This window comes from Oncorhynchus masou, chromosome 9 (assembly GCF_036934945.1).
Source record: "Oncorhynchus masou masou isolate Uvic2021 chromosome 9, UVic_Omas_1.1, whole genome shotgun sequence".
Taxonomy (NCBI): Eukaryota; Metazoa; Chordata; class Actinopteri; order Salmoniformes; family Salmonidae; genus Oncorhynchus; species Oncorhynchus masou.
The window spans coordinates 79,479,338-79,506,871 of NC_088220.1; the positions used below are offsets into that span (position 1 = coordinate 79,479,338).

The 27,534-nt window shown below is 45.7% G+C and overlaps 1 protein-coding gene across 1 annotated transcript; it reads right to left on the reverse strand.

Annotated features, from left to right (window-relative positions):
* LOC135546655 (ras-related protein Rab-38-like) lies at nucleotides 1-27,311 on the reverse strand. The gene is made up of 3 exons (XM_064975253.1): nucleotides 27,031-27,311; nucleotides 16,629-16,909; nucleotides 1-249 (listed from the first exon to the last, which is right to left on the reverse strand). Exons 1-3 carry the CDS (start codon nucleotides 27,227-27,229, stop codon nucleotides 97-99), a joined length of 633 nt encoding a protein of 210 aa, XP_064831325.1. The 5' UTR covers nucleotides 27,230-27,311; the 3' UTR covers nucleotides 1-96.
* Nucleotides 27,312-27,534: the final 223 nt, after the last annotated feature.

Genomic DNA, 27,534 nt, shown 5'->3' on the forward strand with positions numbered 1-27,534 from the left:
TGTAGTGGTGGAGGTCCTGGTGGAGGAGTGTGTAGTGGTGGAGGAGTGTGTAGTGGTGGAGGTCCTGGTGGAGGAGTGTGTAGTGGTGGAGGTATTCTATGATTTGAAACAGGAGGAGCAGGTCCTGCCCTTGCCAGAGTTTAATTGGGGGGAGATGGTGTCAGGGACTTCTGATTGGAGAAAATCGTTCTCGTTGGCGATGATGTGCTTCACCAGACAGGTAGCTGCTTCATCTATATTAATATTCTCCTAGAGAGAGAGAGAGAGAGAGAGAGAGGAGAGGTAGAGAGAGAGAGGAGGAGGTAAAGAGAGAGAGAGAAAGAGAGAGAGAGAAAAAAACAATAGATTAATTTGATGAATTACTGTCCAACTCCAAGACCACTGCATACAGTATGTGTGAATAAGCTGGTTCTGTTTCTGTGTGACTGTGAGTGTATTGTTGTGACTGTGAGTGTATTTTTGTGGCTGTGAATGTATTGTTGTGACTGTGAGTGTATTGTTGTGACTGAGTGTATTATTGTGACTGTGAGTGTATTGTTGTGACTGTGAGTGTATTTTTGTGACTGTGAGTGTATTTTTGTGGCTGTGAGTGTATTGTTGTGACTGTGAGTGTATTGTTGTGACTGTGAGTGTATTGTTGTGACTGTGAGTGTATTGTTGTGACTGTGAGTGTATTGTTGTGACTGTGAGTGTATTGTTGTGACTGTGAGTGTATTGTTGTGACTGTGAGTGTATTGTTGTGACTGTGAGTGTATTGTTGTGACTGTGAGTGTATTGTTGTGGCTGTGAATGTATTGTTGTGACTGTGAGTGTATTTTTGTGACTGTGAGTGTATTTTTGTGGCTGTGAATGTATTGTTGTGACTGTGAGTGTATTGTTGTGACTGTGAGTGTATTGTTGTGACTGTGAGTGTATTGTTGTGACTGTGAGTGTATTGTTGTGACTGTGAGTGTATTGTTGTGACTGTGAGTGTATTGTTGTGACTGTGAGTGTATTGTTGTGACTGTGAGTGTATTGTTGTGACTGTGCGTGTATTGTTGTGACTGTGAGTGTATTGTTGTGACTGTGAGTGTATTTTTGTGACTGTGAGTGTATTTTTGTGACTGTGAGTGTATTTTTGTGGCTGTGAATGTATTGTTGTGACTGTGAGTGTATTGTTGTGACTGTGAGTGTATTGTTGTGACTGTGAGTGTATTGTTGTGACTGTGGGTGTATTGTTGTGACTGAGTGTATTGTTGTGACTGTGGGTGTATTGTTGTGACTGTGGGTGTATTGTTGTGACTGTGAGTGTATTGTTGTGACTGTGAGTGTATTGCTGTGACTGTGAGTGTATTGCTGTGACTGTGAGTGTATTGTTGTGACTGTGAGTGTATTGCTGTGACTGTGAGTGTATTGCTGTGACTGTGAGTGTATTGCTGTGACTGTGAGTGTATGTCTCTTCAGTAGTGTCAGTGTGACGTTTTGATGCTGTGAAATAAAAGTTGGTATCCATCAATCAAACTCAAACGCAACACAGACACACACACACAGAGGCACAGAAAGACATATACACACATACACAGAGGCACAAAACGACACAGACACATACACAGAGGCACACAACGACACACACTCACTCACTCATGGGTTGATGTGCAGTGACACATCTGCATCTTCTACCTATTGCAACGGTTTGATAATGAGACTAAAACACCAATCCACACGTTAATAATTTGGTGTGGTTTCTGTAAGGAAGCCTTCGGGGTTGAGGTGAACTATGGGTTCAAGTCAGGAGAGGACAGGGTCAGTGATCACTAATGAGAAGTTAATGAGAGGGAGAACATTAAGACAGGGATAAAAATCTACAGTCTGATTTTAGAACATTTCAAGCCTCCAACAGCTGCTTCGCCAGCGACACACACACACGCGCACACACACACACACACTCTTCCTCAGACCATGGGGTGAGTTGGGCAGCAGAATTAATTAGTTGAATATTGAATCTTCATGAGGTCCTTTATCAGCTTGCTCAGCAGGATGTGACATAGTGTAGTCTACAGCAGACTTCCTCTCTAATAACATCTTACATTACCACACAGAGAGAGAGAGAGAACGAGAGAGAGAGAGAGAGACAGCGTGTGTGTGTGTGAGAGAGAGAGAGAGAGAGAGAGAGAGAGAGAGAGAGAGAGAGAGAGAGAGAGAGACAGAGAGTGAGTCTAATGTTTACTGTTAATTTTTTATTGTTTATTTCACTTTTTCAAATTATCTACATCACTTGCTTTGGCAATGTTAACATATGTTTCCCATGCCAATAAATCCCTTAAATTGAAGTTGAATTGAGAGAAAGACAGAGACAGGGAGACACAGAGAGAGAGAGAGAGAGAGACACAGAGAGAGAGAGAGAGAGAGAGAGAGAGAGACAGACAGAGAGACAGAGAGACAGAGAGACAGAGAGACAGAGAGACAGAGAGAGAGAGAGAGAGAGAGACAGAGAGACAGAGAGACAGAGAGACAGAGAGACAGAGAGACAGAGAGACAGAGAGACAGAGAGACAGAGAGAGAGAGAGAGAGAGAGAGAGGGAGAGATCCTTTATAGACTCTTGTAATAGGCTTATATCACCACAAATAATAAACATACAAAAATAAAACAAAATTCAGAACGGGTTCATGTAACAGAGGGGCTTAATCTAACAGCAGGCACATGACTGGTCCACACACACACATCTCAAAGCTCTTTCTGAGAAAATCTGTCATTTGCGTCATCTTGCGTTTCCACTAAGACGTGAAGAGAAATACGTCGTCATGGAGATCAGGGAGATGGACCGGACAACTCAACACCACTGGAAGGCTCAAGGACTTGTCTTAATGTTCTGCACACCCCTCTCTACATCACTGTCCATAGCACTCCATACACCACTCTCTACACCACTGTCTATATTCTCCATACACCACTCTACACCACTGTCTATAGCACTTCATACACAACTATCTACATCACTGTCTATAGCACTCCATACACCACTCTCTACATCACTGTCACTCCATACACCACTCTCTACACCACTGTCTATAGCACTCCATACACCACTCTCTACACTCTACATCACTGTCTATAGCACTCCATACACCACTCTCTACACCACTGTCTACCACTCTCTCTACACCACTGTCTATAGCACTCCACTACACCACTATCACTCCATACACCACTGTCTATAGCACTCCATACACCACTCTCTACATCACTGTCTATAGCACTCCATACACCACTCTACACCACTCTCACCACTGTCTATAGCACTCCATACACCACTCTCTACATCACTGTCTATAGCACTCCATACACCCCTATCTACACCACTGTCTATAGCACTCTCTACACCACTCTCCACACCACTGTCTATAGCACTCCATACACCACTCTCTACATCACTGTCTAAAGGACGCCATACACCACTCTACACCACTGTCTATAGCACTCCATACAACACTCGCTACACCACTCTACACCACTGTCTACAGCACTCCACACAACACTCTCTACACCACTGTCTATAGCACTCCATACACCACTGTCTATAACACTCCATACACCACTGTCTACACCACTGTCTATATCACTCCATACACCACTGTCTATATCACTCCATACACCACTCTACACCACTGTCTAAAACACTCCATTCACCCCTCTCTGAACCACTGTCTATAGCACTCCATACACCACTCTCTACACCACTGTCGATAACACTGTCTATATCACTCCATACACCACGCCATACACCACTGTCTATTTCACTCCATACACCCCTCTCTACACCACTGTCTATAGCACTCTCTACACCACTGTCTATAGCACTCCATACACCACTCTCTACATCACTGTCTATAGCACTCCATACACCACACCACTCTACATCACTGTCTATAGCACTCCACACATACTTCTACACCACTGTCTATAGCTACACCACTGTCTATAGCACGCCATACACCATCCTACACCACTGTCTATAGCACTCCATACAACACTCTCTACACCACTCTCTACATCACTGTCTATAGCACTCCACACAACACTCTCTACACCACTGTCTATAGCACTCCATACACCACTGTCTATAGCACTCCATACACCACTCTCTACACCACTGTCTCACTGTCAGCACTCCATACACCCTCTCTACACCACTGTCTATAGCACTCCATACACCACTCTCTACACCACTGTCTATAGCACCCCATACACCACTCTCTACACCACTGTCTATAGCACTCCATACACCACTCTACATCACTGTCTATAGCACGCCATACACCACTCCATACACCCCTGTCTATAGCACTCCATACACCACTCTCATACACCCCTGTCTATAGCACTCCATACACCACTCTACATCACTGTCTACAGCACTCCATACACACCTCTACACCACTGTCTATAGCATGCCATACACCACTCTCTACACCACTGTCTATAGCATGCCATACACCACTCTCTACACCACTGTCTATAGCACTCCATACACCACTCTCTACACTACTGTCTATAGCACTCCATACACCACTATTCACTCTACACCACTCTCTACACCACTGTCTATAGCACTCCATACACCACTCTCTACACCACTGTCTATAGCATCCATACACCACTCTCAAACACCACTGTCTATAGCACTCCATACACCACTCTACACCACTGTCTATAGCACTCCATACACCACTGTCTATAACACTCCATACACCACTGTCTACACCACTGTCTCGAGCACTCCATACACCACTCTCTACACCACTGTCTATATCACTCCATACACCACTCTCTACACCACTGTCTATATAACTCCATACACCACTCTACACCACTGTCTATAGCACTCCATACACCACTCTCTACACCACTGTCTATATCACGCCATACACCACTGTCTATATCACTCCATACACCACTCCATACACCACTGTCTATAGCACTCCATACACCACTCTACACCACTGTCTATAGCACTCCATACACCACTCTACACCACTGTCTATAACATGCCATACACCACTCTCTACACCACTGTCTATAGCATGCCATACACCACTCCATACACCACTCTACACCACTGTCTAACACTGTCTATATCACTCCATACACCACTCTCTACACCACTGTCTATAGCACTCCATACACCCCCTCTCTACACCACTGTCTATAGTACTCTCTACACCACTGTCTATAGCACTCCATACACCACTCTACATCACACCACTGTCTATAGCACTCCATACACCACTCTCTACACCACTCTACATCACTGTCTATAGCACTCCATACACCACTCTCTAACCACACCACTGTCTATAGCACTCCACACAACACTCTCTACACCACTGTCTCACTACACCACTGTCTATAGCACTCCATACACCACTCTCTACACCACTGTCTATAGCACTCCATACACCTCCTCTACACCACTGTCTATAGCACTCCATACACCACTCTCTACACCACTGTCTATAGCACTCCATCACCACTCTACACTGTCTATAGCACGCCATACACCACTCCAAACACCACTGTCTATAGCACTCCATACACCACTCTACACCACTGTCAATAGCACTCCATACACATCTCTCTACACCACTGTCTATAGCACTCCATACACCACTCTCTACACCACTGTCTATAGCACTCCATACACCACTGTCTACACCACTGTCTATAGCACTCCATACACCACTCTCTACACCACTGTCTATATCACTCCATACACCACTCTCTACACCACTGTCTATATCAGACCATAAAAACTCTCTACATCACTGTCTACAGCACTCACATACACCACTCTTACACCACTGTCAATAGCACTCCATACACCACTTACACCACTGTTATAGCACTCCATAAAACTCTCTCACTTTATTGCCCACCACTCCCTGCACCATGTCTATAGCACTTCCACCAATGATGGCGCACTCAAAACACTCTTACAACACTGTCTGGAGTAGCACTCCATTTCCACTATTATTTCACTTTAATTCTTCATCACTGTCTATAGCACGTACACCATTAACCACTGTCTGTGAATGCCATGAGCGGCCAAAGAGAACCAAAGTGGACAGCGAATGCCCAGTGTTTAATAAGCAGTCCACAACAAAATACTTCTTCACCACTGAAGCACCGATCAACCACTGTCTATAGCACTCATACACAAGAACTGTCTATAGCACTTTTCAAAGATACAATATCAGCTCCATACACCACTTGCACCACTGTCTAAGCATGCAAACTCTGCTAGTCAAGCAGTCAACACAAGATCACTGTCGGCACTCCTACAGACTCTTGGCATCTAATTTACAGAGTCAACAGACATTTTTCACCGACAAACTGCAATTCAAGCAGTCAAGTACCAAGGCACAGTTACTGTCTGGCATTCAAATTACTCAACCACTAGCATAGCCTTTCTCCTAAACAGTTATATCCTTCTGAGTGCACTTATACAGCACTCTATATCACTTGCACGGAGAAAAATCAAGTTTAAAACTATATCACTTCTAGCACTCTCCATCATTCTATCTAACGCTCTTGGAACTTTGAGATTGTTGTAGTTTGTGTAGCATGTTAAACAGAAAGGCGAAATCCTTTAAGGAGAGCTTATATTCACTAGGGCTGCTGGATCGAGCTAACAACATAAAGACGCTGCTGTCTCTAATTTTTCATTCTGAAGATATAAATGCCAGTTTCTGAGATAAGGAGATTTGGAGCATGGAATCACTAGAAAGATTTTGAAAGCTAGAGAGAAATATGAACAGGTGTTGCTGTCATCGAGAGTTGGTATGTTTTGTGAGTTTGATGTCCTTTGTTCTGTACTTGCCAATTGTTTAATATTCTGTTTCATTTGATCCCAGGGGGAAGGGGAAAAAACTTTGGGCTGCTTAAAAGAGGCCAGGGCATACAATCATCGTGAGTTCGCTGTCCTGGCAAGAAAGACCTGGATCACCCCTGTTATTTTACTTAGGGCACCAGGTGGTCTGGTTAATTATAAGTCTCTGTGTAAGTCTGTAAGATGGAGAGCTTAATCACGTTCGCTTTGGTTCCAGTTTTTTAACTTTAAGGAACAAAGTCCTGGGGACCAAATTCTGTCTGTTGTCATTCTTTCTTGGAAGAAATATTTTCACTTCAGAATGAGCTAGTTGTAGCACTGTTGCGTCCGCTGAAAGATAAGTTTGGGGAACAGTGTGTTACAAACTCTGAGAGCTCAAAGCACTGGTTTTCATTCTCCAGGCAATGGGGACAACTCTCGACAACACTCTACATCCCTCTCTACAACACTGAGAAAGAGGCCCTCTCTACAACAAATGGCATCACTGGACTGTATCCAGAGAATTTTGCCCTCACACTGTTTCCCTCTCTGAATGAGCTGACATCCCTCTCTACAGGGGACTGGTGTATCCCCTTCACAACATCCCTACACATCAGCACTAGGAGCCTTCAAATCCAAGCTGGTTTTATTCTCTACAGGCACACTAATGTCAAAGCAAATCTTTCTACATCACTTTATCCCTCACTACACCCTCTAGACCTGCAGCAAATATCCCCCTACAGCACTCTATATCTGCAAATCACTGGATATCCCTGCACAGCACTTTTGCCGTCGGTTCTGTGATTTTGAAAAAACTCAATCAAACACTGGTATCCCTGTCCCCTGTCATCAAGCACTCTATATCCCTCTCTACAGCACTCTATATGCAGTAACTGACCCTCTCTACAGATCTATCCTCTCTACATCCCTCTCATCCCTACAGCACTTAATCCCTCTCTACAGCACTCTATATCCCTCTCTACATCCCTCTCATCCCTACAGACCATATCCCTCTACACACTCTATATCCCTCTCTACAGCACTGATATCCCTTCTGGCTCGCACTCTACCCTGTCTACAGCACTCTTTCCCTCTCTACAGAACTCTAATCCCTCTCTAAGCACACTATATCCACAGCACTCTAATAGCTTACCAACACCTATATCCCTCTCTACAGCAATTTAAATCAAAACTATATCCCTCTCAGACTTTGATGCCTCTGGCAACAGCACACTAACCATCTCTGTATCCCACTGACAGCACTCTATATTTTTCTGCTCTGTCAGCACAAATATCCATCTCACAGCACACAATATCCCTCTCTAATCACACATTATCCCTCTCTACATCATTATTAAGCTCTACATCCCTCTCTAATACACTATGCCATTTACATCACGGTATATCCCTCTAATACAGCACTCTCATTTATATTCTTCAGCACTCTATATCCCCCTAATACAGCACTATATCCCTCTGCTACAGCACTCTATATCCCTCTCTACAGCACTCTATATCCCTCTGACAGCACTCTATATCCCTCTCTACACCGTTTGTATATCCCTCTCTACAGCACTCTATATCCCTCTCTACAGCACTCTATATCCCTCTACAGCACTCTATATATATTATTGCACTCTATATCCCTCTCTACATCACTATATATCCCTCTCTACAGCACTCTATATCCATCTCTACAGCACTCTATATCCCTCTCTTCATCACTCTATATCCCTCTCTACAGCACTCTATATCCCTCTCTACAGCACTCTATATCCCTCTCTACAGCACTCTATATCCCTCTCTACAGCACTCTATATCCCTCTCTACAGCACTCTATATCCCTCTCTACAGCACTCTATATCCCTCTCTACAGCACTCTATATCCCTCTCTACAGCACTCTATATCCCTATATCCCTCTACAGCACTCTATATCCCTCTCTACAGCACTCTCTACAGCACTCTATATCCCTCTCTACAGCACTCTATATCCCTCTCTACAGCACTCTATATCCCTCTATATCCTCTCTACAACACTCTATATCCCTCTCTACAGCACTCTATATCCCTCTCTACAGCACTCTATATCCCTCTCTACAGCACTCTATATCCCTCTCTACAACACTCTATATCCCTCTCTACAGCACTCTACAACACTATATCCCTCTCTACAGCACTCTATATCCCTCTCACATCGCTACAGCACTCTATATCCCTCTCTACATCACTCTATATCCCTCTCTACAGCACTCTATATCCCTCTCTACAGCACACTATATCCCTCTCTACAGCACACTATATCCCTCTCTATATCCCTCTCTACAGCACTCTATATCACTCTCTACATCACTCTATATCCCTCTCTACAGCACTCTATATCCCTCTCTACAGCACACTATATCCCTCTATACAGCACACTATATCCCTCTATACATCACTCTATATCCCTCTCTACAGCACTCTATATCCCTCTCTACATCACTCTATCATGCTATATCCCTCTCTACATCACTCCATATCCCTCTCTACACCACTCTATATCCCTCTCTACACCCCTCTATATCCCTCTCTACACCACTCTATATCCCTCTCTATATCCCTCTATTCCTCTCTACACCACTCTATCCCTCTCTACACCACTCTATATCCCTCTCTACACCACTCTATCCCACTCTACATCCCACTCTACATCCCTCTCTACACCACTCTATATCCCTCTCTACATCCTCTCTCTACACCACTCTACATCCCTCTACACCACTCTCTACACCACTCTACATCCCTCTACACCACTCTACTCCACTCTACATCCCTCTCTACTCCACTCTACATCCCTCTCTACATCCCTCTATATCCCCTCTCTACATCCCTCTATATCCCTCTCTACACCACTCTACATTCCTCTCTACACCACTCTACATCCCTCTCTACACCACTCTATATCCCTCTCTACACCACTCTATAATCCCACTCTATATCCCTCTCTACACCAATCTATATCCCACTCTACATCCCTCTCTACACCACTCTACATCCCTCTCTACACCACTCTACATCCCTCTCTACACCACTCTATATCCCACTCTACATCCACTCTCTATATCCCTCTCTACACCACTCTATATCCCTCTCTACACCACTCTATATCCCTCTCTACACCACTCTATATCCCTCTCTACACCTCTATATCCCTCTACATCTATATCCCTCTCTACACCACTCTATATCCCTCTCTACATCCCTCTCCCTCTCTCGCATACCACTCTATATCCCTCTCTACATCACTCTATATCCCTCTACACCACTCTATATCCCTCTCTACACCACTCTATATCCCTCTCTACATCCACTATATCCCTCTCTACACCACTCTATATCCCTCTCTACACCACTCTATATCCCTCTCTACACCACTCTATATCCCTCTCTACACCACTCTATATCCCTCTCTACACCACTCTATATCCCTCTCTACACCACTATATCCCTCTCTACATATATCCCTCTCTACACCACTCTATATCCCTATATCTCTACACCACTCTATATCCCTCTCTACACCACTCTATATCCCTCTCTACACCACTCTACATCCCTCTCTACACCACTCTATCCCTCTCTATCCTCTCTACACCACTCTATATCCCTCTCTACACCACTCTATATCCCTCTCTACACCACTCTATCCCTCTCTACACCACTCTACATCCCTCTCTACACCACTCTATATCCCCTCTCTACACCACTCTATATCCCTCTCTACACCACTCTATATCCCTCTCTACACCACTCTATCCCATCCCTCTCTACACCACTCTACATCCCTCTCTACACCACTCTATATCCCTCTCTACACCACTCTACATCCCTCTCTACACCACTCTACATCCCTCTCTACACCACTCTACATCCCTCTCTACACCACTCTACATCACCACTCTACACCACTCTACATCCCTCTCTACACCACTCTATATCCCTCTCTACACCACTCTATATCCCTCTCTACACCACATCCCTCTCTACTCCACTCTACATCCCTCTCTACACCACTCTACATCCCTCTATATCCCTCTCTACACCACTCTATATCCCTCTCTACACAACTCTATATTCCTCTCTACACCACTCTACATCCCTCTCTACACCACTCTATATCCCTCTCTACACCACTCTATATCCCTCTCTACACCACTCTACATCCCTCTCTACACCACTCTATATCCTCTCTACACCACTCTACATCCCACTCTACACCACTATATCCCTCTCTACATCCCTCTCTACACCACTCTACATCCCTCTCTACACCACTCTATATCCCTCTCTACACCACTCTATATCCCACTCTACACCACTCTATATCCCTCTCTACACCACTCTACATCCCTCTCTACACCACTCTACATCCCTCTCTACACCACTCTACATCCCTCTCTACACCACTCTACATCCCTCTCTACACCACTCTACATCCCTCTACACCACTCTACATCCCTCTCTACACCCCTCTACATCCCTCTCTACACCACTCTATATCCCTCTCTACACCACTCTACATCCCTCTCTACACCACTCTATATCCCTCTCTACACCACTCTATATCCCTCTCTACACCCTCTACATCTCTCTCTACACCACTCTACATCCCTCTCTACACCACTCTACATCCCTCTCTACACCACTCTATATCCCTCTCTACACCACTCTATATCCCTCTCTACACCACTCTACATCCCTCTCTACACCACTCTATATCCCTCTCTACACCACTCTACATCCCTCTCTACACCACTCTATATCCCTCTCTACACCACTCTACATCCCTCTCTACACCACTCTACATCCCTCTCTACACCACTCTACATCCCTCTCACCACTCTACATCCCTCTCTACACCACTCTACATCCCTCTCTACACCACTCTATATCCCTCTCTACACCACTCTACATCCCTCTCTACACCACTCTATATCCCTCTCTACACCACTCTACATCCCTCTCTACACCACTCTATATCCCTCTCTACACCACTCTACATCCCTCTCTACACCACTCTATATCCCTCTCTACACCACTCTATATCCCTCTCTACACCACTCTACATCCCTCTCTACACCACTCTATATCCCTCTCTACACCACTCTATATCCCTCTCTACACCACTCTACATCCCTCTCTACACCACTCTATATCCCTCTCTACACCACTCTATATCCCTCTCTACACCACTCTATATCCCTCTCTACACCACTCTATCTATACACCACTCTACATCCCTCTCTACACCACTCTATATCCCTCTCTACACCACTCTACATCCTCTCTACACCACTCTATATCCCTCTCTACACCACTCTACATCCCTCTCTACACCACTCTATATCCCTCTCTACACCACTCTATATCCCTCTCTACACCACTCTATATCCCTCTCTACACCACTCTACATCCCTCTCTACACCACTCTATATCCCTCTCTACCCACTCATCCCTCTCTACACCACTCTACACCACTCTATATCCCTCTCCCTCTACACCACTCTATATCCCTCTCTACACCACTCTATATCCCTCTCTACACCACTCTATATCCCTCTCTACACCACTCTACATCCCTCTCTACACCACTCTACATCCCTCTATATCTACACCACTCTACATCCCTCTCTACACCACTCTACATCCCTCTCTACACCACTCTATATCCCTCTCTACACCACTCTATATCTCTCTCTACACCACTCTATATCCCTCTCTACACCACTCTATATCCTCTCTACACCACTCTATATCCCTCTCTACACCACACTATCCCTCTCTACACCACTCTCTCCCACTCTATATCCCTCTCCACCACATCTACATCCCTCTCTACACCACTCTATATCCCTCTCTACACCACTCTATCCCTCTCTACACCACTCTATATCCCTCTCTACACCACTCTATATCCCTCTCTACACCACTCTATATCCCTCTCTACACCACTCTATATCCCTCTCCACTCTACATCCCTCTCTACACCACTCTATATCCCTCTCTACACCACTCTACATCCCTCTCTACACCACTCTACATCCTCTCTCTCTACACCACTCTATATCCCTCTCTACACCACTCTATATCCCTCTCTACATCCCACTCTACATCCCTCTCTACACCACTATATCCCTCTCTACATCCTCTCTCTACACCACTCTACATCCCTCTACACCACTCTACACCACTCTACACCACTCTACATCCCTCTACATCCCTCTACTCCACTCTACATCCCTCTCTACTCCACTCTACATCCCTCTCTACTCCACATCCCTCTCTACTCCACTCTACATCCCTCTCTACACCACTCTACATCCCTCTATATCCCTCTCTACACCACTCTATATCCCTCTCTACACCACTCTACATTCCTCTCTACACCACTCTACATCCCTCTCTACACCACTCTATATCCCTCTCTACACCACTCTACATCCCTCTCTACACCACTCTACATCCCTCTCTACACCACTCTATATCCCTCTCTACACCACTCTACATCCCTCTCTACACCACTCTACATCCCTCTCTACATCCCTCTACATCCCTCTCTACACCACTCTATATCCCTCTCTACACCACTCTATATCCCTCTCTACACCACTCTATATCCCTCTCTACACCACTCTATATCCCTCTATATCCCTCTCTACACCACTCTATATCCCTCTCTACACCACTCTATATCCCTCTCTACACCACTCTACATCCCTCTCTACACCACTATATCCCTCTCTACACCACTCTATATCCCACTCTACATCCCTCTACACCACTCTACATCCCTCTACACCACTCTACATCCCTCTACTCCACTCTACATCCCTCTCTACTCCACTCTACATCCCTCTATATCCCACTCTACATCCCTCTCTACACCACTCTACATCCCACTCTACACCACTCTACATCCCACTCTACACCACTCTACATCCCACTCTACACCACTCTATATCCCACTCTACACCACTCTATATCCCACTCTACACCACTCTATATCCCACTCTACATCCCTCTCTACATCCCTCTCTACACCACTCTACATCCCTCTCTACACCACTCTACATCCCTCTCTACACCCCTCTACATCCCTCTCTACACCACTCTATCCCTCTCTACACCACTCTATATCCCTCTCTACACCACTCTACATCCCTCTCTACACCACTCTATATCCCTCTCTACACCACTCTACATCCCTCTCTACACCACTCTACATCCCTCTCTACACCACTCTATATCCCACTCTACACCACTCTATATCCCACTCTACATCCCTCTACACCACTCTATATCCCTCTCTACACCACTCTATATCCCTCTCTACACCACTCTATATCCCTCTCTACACCACTCTATATCCCTCTCTACACCACTCTATATCCCTCTCTACACCACTCTATATCCCTCTCTACACCACTCTATATCCCACTCTACACCACTCTATATCCCTCTCTACACCACTCTATATCCCTCTCTACACCACTCTATATCCCACTCTACACCACTCTATATCCCTCTCTACACCACTCTATATCCCTCTCTACACCACTCTACATCCCTCTCTACACCACTCTACATCCCACTCTACACCACTCTATATCCCTCTCTACATCCCTCTCTACACCACTCTATATCCCTCTCTACACCACTCTACATCCCTCTCTACACCACTCTATATCCCTCTCTACACCACTCTACATCCCACTCTACACCACTCTATATCCCTCTCTACACCACTCTACATCCCACTCTACACCACTCTATATCCCTCTCTACACCACTCTATATCCCTCTCTACACCACTCTACATCCCTCTCTACACCACTCTATATCCCTCTCTACACCACTCCATCCCACTCTACACCACTCTATATCCCTCTCTACACCACTCTACATCCCTCTCTACACCACTCTACATCCCTCTCTACACCACTCTACATCCCTCTCTACACCACTCTATATCCCTCTCTACACCACTCTACATCCCTCTCTACACCACTCTATATCCCTCTCTACACCACTCTACATCCCTCTCTACACCACTCTATATCCCTCTCTACACCACTCTACATCCCACTCTACACCACTCTATATCCCTCTCTACACCACTCTACATCCCTCTCTACACCACTCTATATCCCTCTCTACACCACTCTATCCCTCTCTACACCACTCTATATCCCTCTCTACACCACTCTACATCCCTCTCTACACCACTCTATATCCCTCTCTACACCACTCTACATCCCTCTCTACACCACTCTACATCCCTCTCTACACCACTCTACATCCCTCTCTACACCACTCTATATCCCTCTCTACACCACTCTACATCCCTCTCTACACCACTCTACATCCCTCTCTACACCACTCTATATCCCTCTCTACACCACTCTACATCCCTCTCTACACCACTCTACATCCCTCTCTACACCACTCTACATCCCTCTCTACACCACTCTACATCCCTCTCTACATCCACTCTACATCCCTCTCTACACCACTCTACATCCCTCTCTACACCACTCTACATCCCTCTCTACACCCCTCTACATCCCTCTCTACACCCCTCTCTACACCACTCTACATCCCTCTCTACACCACTCTATATCCCTCTCTACACCACTCTACATCCCTCTCTACACCACTCTACATCCCTCTCTACACCCCTCTACATCCCTCTCTACACCACTCTACATCCCTCTCTACACCCCTCTACATCCCTCTCTACACCACTCTACATCCCTCTCTACACCACTCTACATCCCCCTCTACACCACTCTACATCCCCCTCTACACCACTCTACATCCCTCTCTTGTATTTGAGTGAAGAGGCTGAATGCTTCATGCGGTTGTATTTCCAGTGCATCCATTCCAAAGAGCTGTCTCCTCATTTGTGCCCTCTTTCCTCTTCCACTCCTCAATCCAACTGGATAGGTGAAAGTATATGTAGAACTAACTTCTGGCGAGAACAGAGGCAGTCAGTTAGGGACAACTTTTCAGAAATAAAATGCAGCTCATAAATCTGGTAACCCACGGTAATGACATTTCACCTTCTTCTGACTCTCAGAATGTAGAGCTCCACTGGCACACGGGGTTCTCGGGACAGGAGAGTGGTGTGTGTGTGTGTGTGTGTGTGTTTGATCCACCTGACTGTGCTCACTTTCAGTTCATTTGTGAAATTCCAGAGCTGTACAAGGTGCCATGACTCCATAGCATGTGAGCAGGCTGGGGCTGTATACCGTTTATACCATATACCGGGGTATTTCAATAGCGTTTTCAAACATTTAAAAATGTAAAATAAATTGTGGGAGGTTGCGTGTTAAATGATCTCCAGCTCCGGGCTCCAGCTATGCATAGTGTTACTAACTTGGTAGCTAAGTGGCTAGATATCAACATCAAGCTTCTTGGTTATTGCAGAATCATTGAATCACCTCCTGAATCAAGATCCATGTTTCCTAAATTGTTTTTGCGTCAATTTTTTTATATTTTTATATAATAATAATAGCTCCACTGTGTGTGCACTTCAGGTAATACTGTATACCACGGTATGGTACAGAAATGAATTGAACATCTGGACACCACCCAACTCTACCTGTGAGTGTGTGTGTGTCAGTGTGTTAACAATATGTACGGAGGTGTGAGTGTGTGTGGAGGTTTGGTAAGACATTCTCATGAATCTACTTCTGTGTGTGTATGTGTGTGTGTGTGTGTGTGTGTGTCTGTGTTCTTACCTTGGCAGAAGTCTCGTACCATCCCACAAAGCCGTTCTCCTGACAGAATTTCTCCATCTGGATCCCATTGTTGGTCAGCACGTCCTGCCCCTGGTCGCACTTATTAGCCAATAACACAGCGGCCACATTTTTCCCATTGGCCAGCGTGAGTTTAGAGTCCAGGTCCTCCTTCCACTTGGTGACGGCCTCAAAGGAGGACGGCCGCGTCACGTCAAACACGATGAACGCCCCCATGGCGTCACGGTAGTAGACCCGGGTCATGTTCCCAAACCGCTCCTGACCTGACACACAGACACACACACACACACACACACACACACACACACACACACACACACACAGTATTGTTAGTACTGATAGCAGAACTAAACGCCATACCTTAGCCTTGTGATAAAACATGTGTCTTGTTGCCACACCACCCCAGACCCTAATACCATATCATAAGCCCTGGTAACGCCACTGAGATGAAGGTTACTTTAGGCTGTAAACAACCATTTGCCTCAGGGCAAAGAGTCGACTACACAGTCCTAGTCACAGTTGTAGAGGGTCAAATTCATTAATCAATCCCGGTAAAATATGACAACATGGACAGACAGGGTACATCTCACTCCACACATAGATCAAATATACAGTACCAGTCAAAAGTTTGTCACACCTACTCATTCAAGGGATTTTCTTTATTTTTTATATTTTCTACATTGTAGAATAATAGTGAAGACATCAAAACTATTAAAAAACACATATGGCAAAGTGTTAAAGAAATCAAAATATATTTTATATTTGAGATTCTTCAAAGTAGCCACCCTTTGCCTTTATGACAGCTTTGCACACTCTTTGCATTCTCTCAACCAGCTTCAATGCTTTTCCAACAGTCTTGAAGGAGTTCCCACATATGCTGAGCACTTGTTGGCTGATATTCCTTCACTTTGCGGTCCAACTCATCTCAACCCATCTCAGTTGGGTTGAGGTCGGGTGATTGTGGAGGCCAGGTCATCTGATGCAGCACTCCATCACTCTCCTTCATGGTCAAATAGCCCTTACACAGCCTGGAGGTGTGTTGAGTCATTGTTCCGTTGTAAAACAAATGATAGTGAGACTATGTGCAAATCAGATGGGATGGTGTATCACTGCAGAATGCTGTTGTAGCCATGCTTGTTAAGAATTCTGAAATAAATCAGTCACCAGCACCCCCACACCATCACACCTCATCCTAGTCCATCTGTAAATAGCCCATGCAATCTACCTACCTCATCCCCATACTGTTTTTGTTTTATCTACTTTTGTGCTCTTTTGCATACCAATATCTTTACTTGCACATCATCATCTGCTCATTTATCACTCCAGTGTTAATCTGCTATATTGTAACTATTCTCTCCTATGGCCTATTTATTGCCTAACTCCTCATGCCTTTTGCACACACTGTATATAGACTTTCTTTTCTCTACTGTGTCATTGAATTGTTTGTGTTATCGGCTTGTTTATTGTTTACTCCATGTGTAACTCTGTGTTGTTGTCTGTGTCACACTGCTTTGCTTTATCTTGGCCAGGTCGCAGTTGCAAATGAGAACTTGTTCTCAACTCGCCTACCTGGTTAACTCTTGAAACTCTGGGGGCGCAATTTCATTTTTGGATGAAAAACGTTCCTGTTTTAAGCAAGATATTTTGTCACAAAAAGATGCTCGACTATGCATATAATTGATAGCTTTGGAAAGAAAACACTCTGAATGTTCCAGAACTGCAAAGATATTCTCTGTGAAGATGAAACGGATGAACCAGGAAATGAGCAGGATTTTTGAGGCTCCGTTTTCCATTGTCTCCTTATATGGCTGTGAATGCGAGAGGAATGAGTCTGCCCTTTCTGTCGTTTCCCCAAGGTGTCTGCAGCATTGTGACGTATTTGTAGGCATATCATTGGAAGATTCTAAACAACGTTTGCCATGTTTCGGTCGATATTATGGAGTTAATTCGGAAAAAGTTTGACATTTTGGTGACTGAATTTTCGGTTTGTTTCGGTAGTGATGTACAAAACGGAGCGATTTCTCCTACACAAAGATTCTTTCAGGAAAAACTGAACATTTGCTATGTAACTGAGAGTCTCCTCATTGAAAACATCCGAAGCTCTTCAAAGGTAAATGATTTTATTTATTTGGTTATCTGGTTTTTGTGAAAATGTTGCGTGCTAAATGCTACTCAAAATGCTAAGCTAGCTTAGCATACTCTTACACAAATTAGTGATTTTCTATGGTTCAAAAGCATATTTTGAAAATCTGAGATGACAGTGTTGTTAAGAAAAGGCTAAGCTTGAGAGCAGGCGCATTATTTTCATTTTATTTGCGATTTTCAGAAATCGTTAACGTTGCGTTATGCTAATGAGCCTGAGGCTTTATTCACGATCCCGGATCCGGGAAAGGGAGTATCAAGAGGTTAAATAAAGGTGAAATTAAAAAATTTAAAGGTGAAATTAAAGGTGAAATTAGGTGAAAAAAAGGTGAAATTAAAAAATTTAAAATCCTCCATGCTTCACGGTGGGAACCACACATGCGGAGATCATCCGTTCACCTACTCTGTTTCTTACAAAGACATGGCATTTAGAACCAATAATCGCACATTTGGGCTCATCAGACAGATTTCCACTGGTCTAATGTCCATTGCTTGTATTTCTTGGCCCAAGCAAGTCTTTTCTTCTCATTGATGTCCGTGAGCAGTGGTTTCTTTGCAGCAATTTGACCATGAAGGCCTGATTCACACAGTCTCCTCTGAACAGTTGATGTTGAGATGTGTCTGTTACTTGAACTCTGTGACGCATTTATTTGGGCTGCAATTTCTGAGGCTGGTAACTCTATTGAACTTATCCTCTGCACCACATGTAAGTCGTGGTCTTCCTTTCCTTTGGTGGTCCTCATGAGAGCCAGTTTCATCATAGCACTTGATGGTTTATGTGACTGTACTTGAAGAAACTTTAAAAGTTATTGAAATTTTCCAGATTGACTGACCTTCATGTCTTAAAGTAATGATGAACTGTCGTTTGTCTTTGCTTATTTGAGCTGTTCTTGCCACAACATGGACTTGGTATTTTACCAAATGGCGCTATCTTCTGAATACCACACTACCTTCTAGCAACACAACTGATTGGCTCAACGCATTAAGAAGGAAAGAAATTCCACAAATTAATTTTGAACAAGGCACACCGGTTCATTGAAATGCATTCCAAGTGACTACCTCATAGAGAGGGAGCACGCCAGAGAGAGAGAGAGAGAGAGAGGAATTGAGCCCGCCAGAGAGAGAGAGCCCGCCAGAGAGAGAGGGAACCCGACAGAGAGAGGAATTGAGCCCGCCAGAGAGAGAGAGAGGGAACCCGACAGAGAGAGAGAGAGAAAGAGGGAGCCCGCCAGAGAGAGAGAGAAGAACCACCAGAGAGAGAGAGAAAGCCCGCCAGAGAGAGAGAGCCCGCCAGAGAGAGAGAGAGAGAGAGAAAGCCCGCCAGAGAGAGAGAGAGAGAGAGAGAGCCCGCCAGAGAGAGAGAGAGAGAGAAAGAGGGAGCCCGCAAGAGAGAGAGAGAGAGAAAGAGGGAGCCTGCCAGAGAGAGAGAGAGAAAGAGGGAGCCCGCCAGAGAGAGAGAGAGAAATAGGGAGCCTGCCAGAAAGAGAGAGAGAAATAGGGAGCCCGCCAGAGAGAGAGAGAGAGAGAAAGAGGGAGCCCGCCAGAGAGAGAGAGAAAAATAGGGAGCCCGCCAGAGAGAGAGAGAGAGAGAGAGAGAGAGAGAAAGCCCGCCAGAGAGAAAGAGGGAGTCCGCCAGAGAGAGAGAAAGCCTGCCAGAGAGAGAGAGAGAGAAAGCCCGCCAGAGAGAGAGAGAGAAGCCCACCAGAGAGAGAGAGGGAGCCCGCCAGAGAGAGAGAGGGAGCCCGCCAGAGAGAAAGAGGGAGCCGGCTAGAGAGAGAGAGAGAGAGGGAGCCCGCCAGAGAGAGAGAGAAAGCCCGCCAGAGAGAGAGAGAGAAAGAGGGAGCCCGCCAGAGAGAGAGAGAGAAAGAGGGAGCCCGCCAGAGAGAGAGAGAGAGAGAGAGAGAAAAAAGAGGGAGCCCGCCAGAGAGAGAGAGAGAGAGGGAGCCCGCCAGAGAGAGAAAGAGAAAGATGGAGCCCGCCAGAGAGAGAGAAAGATGGAGCCCGCCAGAGAGAGAGAGAGAGAAATAGGGAGCCCGCCAGAGAGAGAGAGAGAGAAAGAGGGAGCCGGCTAGAGAGAGAGGGAGCCCGCCAGAGAGAGAGAGGGAGCCCGCCAGAGAGAGAGAGAGAGAGAGGGAGCCCACCAGAGAGAGAGGGAGCCCGCCAGAGGGAGAGAGAGAAAGAGGGAGCCCGCCAGAGAGAGAGAGAAAGAGGGAGCCCGCCAGAGAGAGAGAGAGAAAGATGGGAGCCCGCCAGAGAGAGAGAGAAAGAGGGAGCCCGCCAGAGAGAGAGAGAAAGATGGAGCCCGCCAGAGAGAGAGAGAGAAAGATGGAGCCCGCCAGAGAGAGAGAAAGATGGAGCCCGCCAGAGAGAGAGAGAGAAAGAGAAAGCCCGCCAGAGAGAGAGAGAGAGAAGGAGGGAGCCCGCCAGAGAGAGAGAGAGAGAAAGAGGGAGCCCGCCAGAGAGAGAGAGAGAGAAAGAGGGAGCCCGCCAGAGAGAGAGAGAGAAAAGAGGGAGCCCGCCAGAGAGAGAGAGAGAAAGAGGGAGCCCGCCAGAGAGAGAGAGGGAGAGAGAGAGAAAGAGGGAGCCCACCAGAGAGAGAGAAAGAGAGAGAGAAAGAGGGAGCCCGCCAGAGAGAGAGAGAGAAAGAGGGAGCCCACCAGAGAGAGAGAGAGAGAAAGATGGAGCCCGCCAGAGAGAGAGAGAGAAAGAAAGAGGGAGCCCCATAGAGAGAGAGAGAGAGAAAGAGGGAGCCCGCCAGAGAGAGAGAGAGAAAGGTGGAGCCCGCCAGAGAGAGAGAGAGAGAGAAAGATGGAGCCCGCCAGAGAGAGAGAGAGAAAGAGGGAGCCCGCCAGAGAGAGAGAGAGAAAGAGGGAGCCCGCCAGAGAGAGAGAGAGAGGAAACAAAGAGAGAGCCCGCCAGAGAGAGAGAGAGAGAAAGAGGGAGCCCGCCTGAGAGAGAGAGAGAGAAAGAGGGAGCCCGCCAGAGAGAGAGAGAGAGAAAGAGGGAGCCCGCCAGAGAGAGAGAGAGAGAAAGAGGGAGCCCGCCAGAGAGAGAGAGAGAGAGAGAGAGAGAGAGAGAGAGAGAGAGAGATAAGAGGGAGCCCGCCAGAGAGAGAGAGAGAGAGAGAAAGAGGGAGCCCGCCAGAGAGAGAGAGGGAGAGAGAGAGAGAGAGAGAGAGAAAGAGGGAGCCCGCCAGAGAGAGAGAGAGAGAGAGGGAGCCCGCCAGAGAGAGAGAGGGAGAAGAGAGGGGAGCCCGCCAGAGAGAGAGAGAGAGAAAGAGGGAGCCCACCAGAGAGAGAGAGAGAGAGAGATGGAGCCCGCCAGAGAGAGAGAGAGAAAGAAAGAGGGAGCCCGCCAGAGAGAGAGAGAGAGAGAGAAAGAGGGAGCCGCAGAGAGAGAGAGAGAGAGAGAAAGAGGGAGCCCGAGAGAGAGAGAGAGAGAGAGAGAGAGAGAGAGAGAGAGAGAAAGAGGGAGCCCGAGAAAGAGGGAGCCCGAGAGAGAGAGAGAGAAAGAGGGAGCCCGAGAGAGAGAGAGAGCCCACCAGAGAGAGAGAGAGAAAGAGGGAGCCCACCAGAGAGAGAGAAAGAGGGAGCCCACCAGAGAGAGAGAGAGAGAGGGAGCTCACCAGAGAGAGAGAAAGAGGGAGCCCGCCAGAGAGAGAAAGAGGGAGCCCACCAGAGAGAGAGAGAGAGAGAGAGGGAGCCCACCAGAGAGAGAGACAGAGAGAGAGAGAGAGAGAGAGCCCACCAGAGAGAGAGAGAAAGAGGGAGCCCACCAGAGAGAGAGAGAGAGGGGAGCCCACCAGAGAGAGAGAGAGAGAGAGCCCACCAGAGAGAGAGAGAGAAAGAGGGAGCCCACCAGAGAGAGAGAGAGAGAGAGCCCACCAGAGAGAGAGAGAGAGAGAGAGCCCACCAGAGAGAGAGAGAGAGAAAGAGGGAGCCCGCCAGAGAGAGAGAGAGAGAGAGAGAGAAAGAGGGAGCCCACCAGAGAGAGAGAGAGAGAGAGCCCACCAGAGAGAGAGAGAGAGAAAAGAGGGAGCCCACCAGAGAGAGAGAGAGAGAGGGAGCCCACCAGAGAGAGACAGGTTTTAGGTGTGTAAAGTCCTCTGCTTACAGCAGTGTAATAAGTGGAATGTGCTACTATGACTCCGTCTCCCATCACTGACTCCTATAGTCACTATCAAAGCTGTTTACTAGTGTGTCCAGATGTTATCACAGACTCCCACGGTCACTATCAAAGCTGTTTACCAGTGTGTTCTGACGTATTCACTGTCTCCTACTGTCATTATCAAAGCTGTTTACCAGTGTGTTCTGACGTATTCACTGTCTCCTACTGTCATTATCAAAGCTGTTTACCAGTGTGTTCTGACGTATTCACTGTCTCCTACTGTCATTATCAAAGCTGTTTATCAGTGTGTTCTGACGTATTCACTGTCTCCTACTGTCATTATCAAAGCTGTTTACCAGTGTGTTCTGACATATTCACTGTCTCCTACTGTCATTATCAAAGCTGTTTATCAGTGTGTTCTGACATATTCACTGTCTCCTACTGTCATTATCAAAGCTGTTTACCAGTGTGTTCTGACGTATTCACTGTCTCCTACTGTCACTATCAAAGCTGTTTATCAGTGTGTTCAGACGTTAGTGGACACAGCCATAGTCTTTGAAAGGGCCCAATCCCAAATGGACCCCTAGACCAAGAGGTGTAAAGTACTTAAGTAAAAATACTTTAAAGTACTACTTAAGTAGTATCTGTATTTTACTATTTAGTTTTTTGACAACAGTTATTTCACTACATTCCTAAAGAAAATATTGTCTGGTTTACTCCATAATTTTTTTCTGACACCCAAACATACTTTTTGAATGCTTAGCAGGACAGGAAAATGGTCCAATTCATTTTATCAAGAGAACATCTGGTCATTCCTACTGCCGCTGATCTGGCGGACTCACAAAATTCAAATCATTTGTTTGGAAATTATGTGTGTTTGGAGTGTGCCCCCGGCTATCCGTAAATTTAAAAAACAAGAAAATCAAAGTCTGGTTTGCTTAATATAAGGAATTTTAAATTATTTATATTCTTAACTAGAATATAAAAGCAACAATTTCAAAGATTTAACTGAGTTAGTTCATAGAACGACATCAGTTAACAATTAAGAGAAATCCTTTCATTAGGCCCTAATATACGGATTTCACATGACTGGTCAGGGGCACAGCCATAGGTGGGCCTGGGAGGGAATAGGCCCACCCACTTGGGAGCCAGGCCAATCCACTTAGGAGCCAGGCCCAGCCAATTAACATTAAATTCTCTGGCAACGGCTCTGCCTGACATTCCTGCAGTCAGCATGTCAAATGCACAGTGCCTCAACTTTGTGGAATTGTGTTGTATGCCAAAACTGCACATTTTAGAGTGGCCTTTTGTTGTCCCCAGCACAAGGTGCACCTGTGTAATGATCACACTGTTTAATCAGCTTCTTGATATGCCACACCTGTCAGGTGGATGGATTATCATGACAAAGGATAAAATGCTCACTAACAGGGATGTAAACAAATATGGGCAAAACCGTTGAGAGAAATAAGCTTTTTGCGTACAGTTGTGGCCAAATGTTCTGAGAATGACACAACTATTAATTTTCAAATTCCCCTGCCTCAGTGTCTTTAGATATTTTTGTCAGATGTTACTATGGAATACTGAAGTATAATTACAAGCATTTGATAAGTGTCAAAGGCTTTTATTGATAATTACATGAAGTTGATGCCAAGAGTCAATATTTGCAGTGTTGACCCTTCTTTTTCAAGAACTCTGCAATCCGGCCCTAGCATGCTGTCAATTAATTTCTGGTCCACATCCTGACTGATGGCAGCCCATTCTTGCATAATCAATGCTTGGAGTTTGTCAGAATTTGTGGGTTTTTGTTTGTCCACCCACCTCTTGAGAATTGACCACAAGTTCTCAATGGGATTAAGGTCTGGGGAGTTTCCTGGCCATGGACCCAAAATATCGATGTTTTGTTCCCGAGCCACTTAGTTATCACTTTTGCCTTATGGCAAGGTACTCCATCATGCTGGAAAAGCCATTGTTTGTCACCAAACTGTTCCTGGATGGTGGGAGAAGTTGCTCTCGGAGGATGTGCTGGTACCATTCTTTATTCATGGCTGTGTCCTTAGGCAAAATGATGAGTGAGCCCACTCCCTTAGCTGAGAAGCAACCCCACACATGAATGGTCTCAAGATGCACTCACACCTGCCTGCTGCCATTCCTCAGAAAGCTCTGTACTGGTGGTGCCCTGATCCCGCAGCTGAATCAACTTTAGGAGACGTTCCTGGCACTTGCTGGACTTTCTTGGGCGCCCTGAAGCCTTCTTTACAACAATTGAACCGCTCTCCTTCAAGTTCTTGATGATCCGATAAATGGTTGATTTAGGTGCAATATTACTGGCAGCAATATCCTTACCCGTGAAGGCCTTTTTGTGCAAAGCAATGATGACGGCACATGTTTAATTGCAGGTAACCATGTTTGACAGAGGAAGAACAATGATTCCAAGCACCACCCTCCTTTTGAAGTCTGTTATTCAAACTCAATCAGCATGACAGAGTGATCTCCAGCCTTGTCCTCGTCAACACTCACACCTGTGTTAACGAGAGAATCACTGACATGTCAGCTGTTCCTTTTGTGGCAGGACTGAAATGCAGTGGAAATGTTTTTTGGGGGATTCAGTTCATTTGTATGGCAAAGAGGGACTCTGCAAATAGTGGCAATTAACTTGATCACTCTTCATAACATTCTGGAGTATATGCAAATTGCCATCATGCAAATTGAGGCAGCAGACTTTGAACATTAATGTGTCATTCTCATGTTTGGCCACAACTGTATGTAAAACTGAGATCTTTGATTTTAGGTCATGAAATCAACACTTTACATGTAGCGTTTATATTTTTGTTCTGTGTACTTTTTTCCCCATACATTTATATTTCATTTTTATAAAGTATATTTAAAATCAAATACTTTTAGACTTACTCAAGTAGTATTTTACTGGGTTAGTTTCACTTGAGTACTTTCTATTAAAATGTATCTTTACTTAAGTATGACAATGGGTCATTTTTCCACCACTGCCGAGACCTAAACCCTACGCCTTATAAATGATTGGATTTGATTGATGAAAGCAATTACGTTCAAGCTTCCACCTGTCAAATACTCTCAGATCTCCACAAGTACATATGACGTAAGGTCTTGCCTACAGGTACACCTGAGATCGGGCCTAGGTGTGACATTCTACAAGTGTATGATCAATAGAGCAAGGCTAGTTTAAACAAAGCACAAACTCCAGCTGGCTACCAGCTGACTACATCAAGCTAAACTGAGAAACCATCCACATGACATTGCTATTTTGGTACGGCGCTCTATTTAAATTGACCACATCGACATACACGAGTTGTCCTGACTCAACTGTACTAGCTTAACTGTTTTGTTGCTGCAAGACGTGTTTCCTTCAAAGGCTTTGAAAGCGTGTGATCATGTAGTTACTGACGGGAATTAGTCAAAACCCCTGCGTAATGAAGGTTGAGAGCTATTATCAGAGGCCATATAACTGGGACGTTGCAATGTCTCATGAACAATATCCCTCCAAATTGAGCTGAATGAAGCAATGCATCAATCTATTATGAATACAATAGGTAGCAGGCATTCTCGATCCCGGAAGTCTTGTCGGTTCTCATTCACGATAAACCCATTCTGAGCCTCAAATCTCCCTCACGAGTGCGAGACACATGACTGTACATGCAGGCGTGCGCACCGGCTGTACGGTCCAGAGAGTATAGAACAGAGAGCGCGCACAGAAGCGTCAGACGAATTTCTCCAATAACCGCCACTCACGTAAGATAAGGCCAATACGCATTACGGTCTAACTTTACTGCCATCGGTTCCCAACATCTGCACACGAACAGGACTGTTGTGTAATATTACGAAACTTAACGCTCCCTAAAATTGTTGTATTACATGTTGCCGTCAGTATACAATACATCCAATCTTTTTGATACACATACTCCGTTGACCACTCCACAGAACCGAATAACTACAATTCTCTCCCGTCTCCCCATCCGGCTTCTTACGTTGTAACTTTGACAAGCCTTCAAACCTCTTACATTAATGACATGTAATTTATCCAAGTGAGGCCAAATAGCATAATACTAAAACGGGCCTGCCTGTGACCCCAATGGAGCAGTGTCACGCGTAATGCTTCTCCTACCTGCTATGTCCCAAAGCTGTAGCCGTACGGTTTCATGGTCCCAGTTAAGGACCTTCAGGGCGAAGTCCACTCCTATTGTGGCTCGGTAGTTTGGGCTGAAGTTCTGGTGGACATAGCGCTTGATGATGCTAGTCTTGCCCACCCCCAGGTCCCCTATTACCAGGATCTTATAGAGGTGCTCCTTGTGATTGTTCTGCATGGCGACCGCGGAGGGCTACCGTAGGACATTAATACGCCGTGATGACGGTAGAGAAGAGACTGTGGAGCGGTGTGCTCCAGCGATCCTGAAGGAACGCCCAGAGAAGTGGGGCAGAAGAGGGTAACAGCGGGACCTTGTGACTGGCGGGCCTAAGGCGTGAGAGCTCGTAGCTGGGCTGACCCCATCTGAAGTTCATACCGTTATCTGAAAATGACTTATTTCTGGGGGAAAATGGCAAGACATGCAACGTTCCATCAAGAATATTGAAGTTGAGCACATATAGTTTAAGATTTGCCCAGATGTCA

Excerpts from the sequence above, each read along its gene's own strand:
- LOC135546655 (XM_064975253.1), bottom strand. The coding sequence starts at position 27,229 with ATGCAGAACAATCACAAGGAGCACCTCTATAAGATCCTGGTAATAGGG. Across the intron at positions 16,910-27,030 it reads ACAGCTTTGGGACATAGCAG|GTCAGGAGCGGTTTGGGAAC; the intron begins GTAGGAGAAGCA and ends TCTGTGTGTCAG. Across the intron at positions 250-16,628 it reads GGTACGAGACTTCTGCCAAG|GAGAATATTAATATAGATGA; the intron begins GTAAGAACACAG and ends CTCTCTCTCTAG.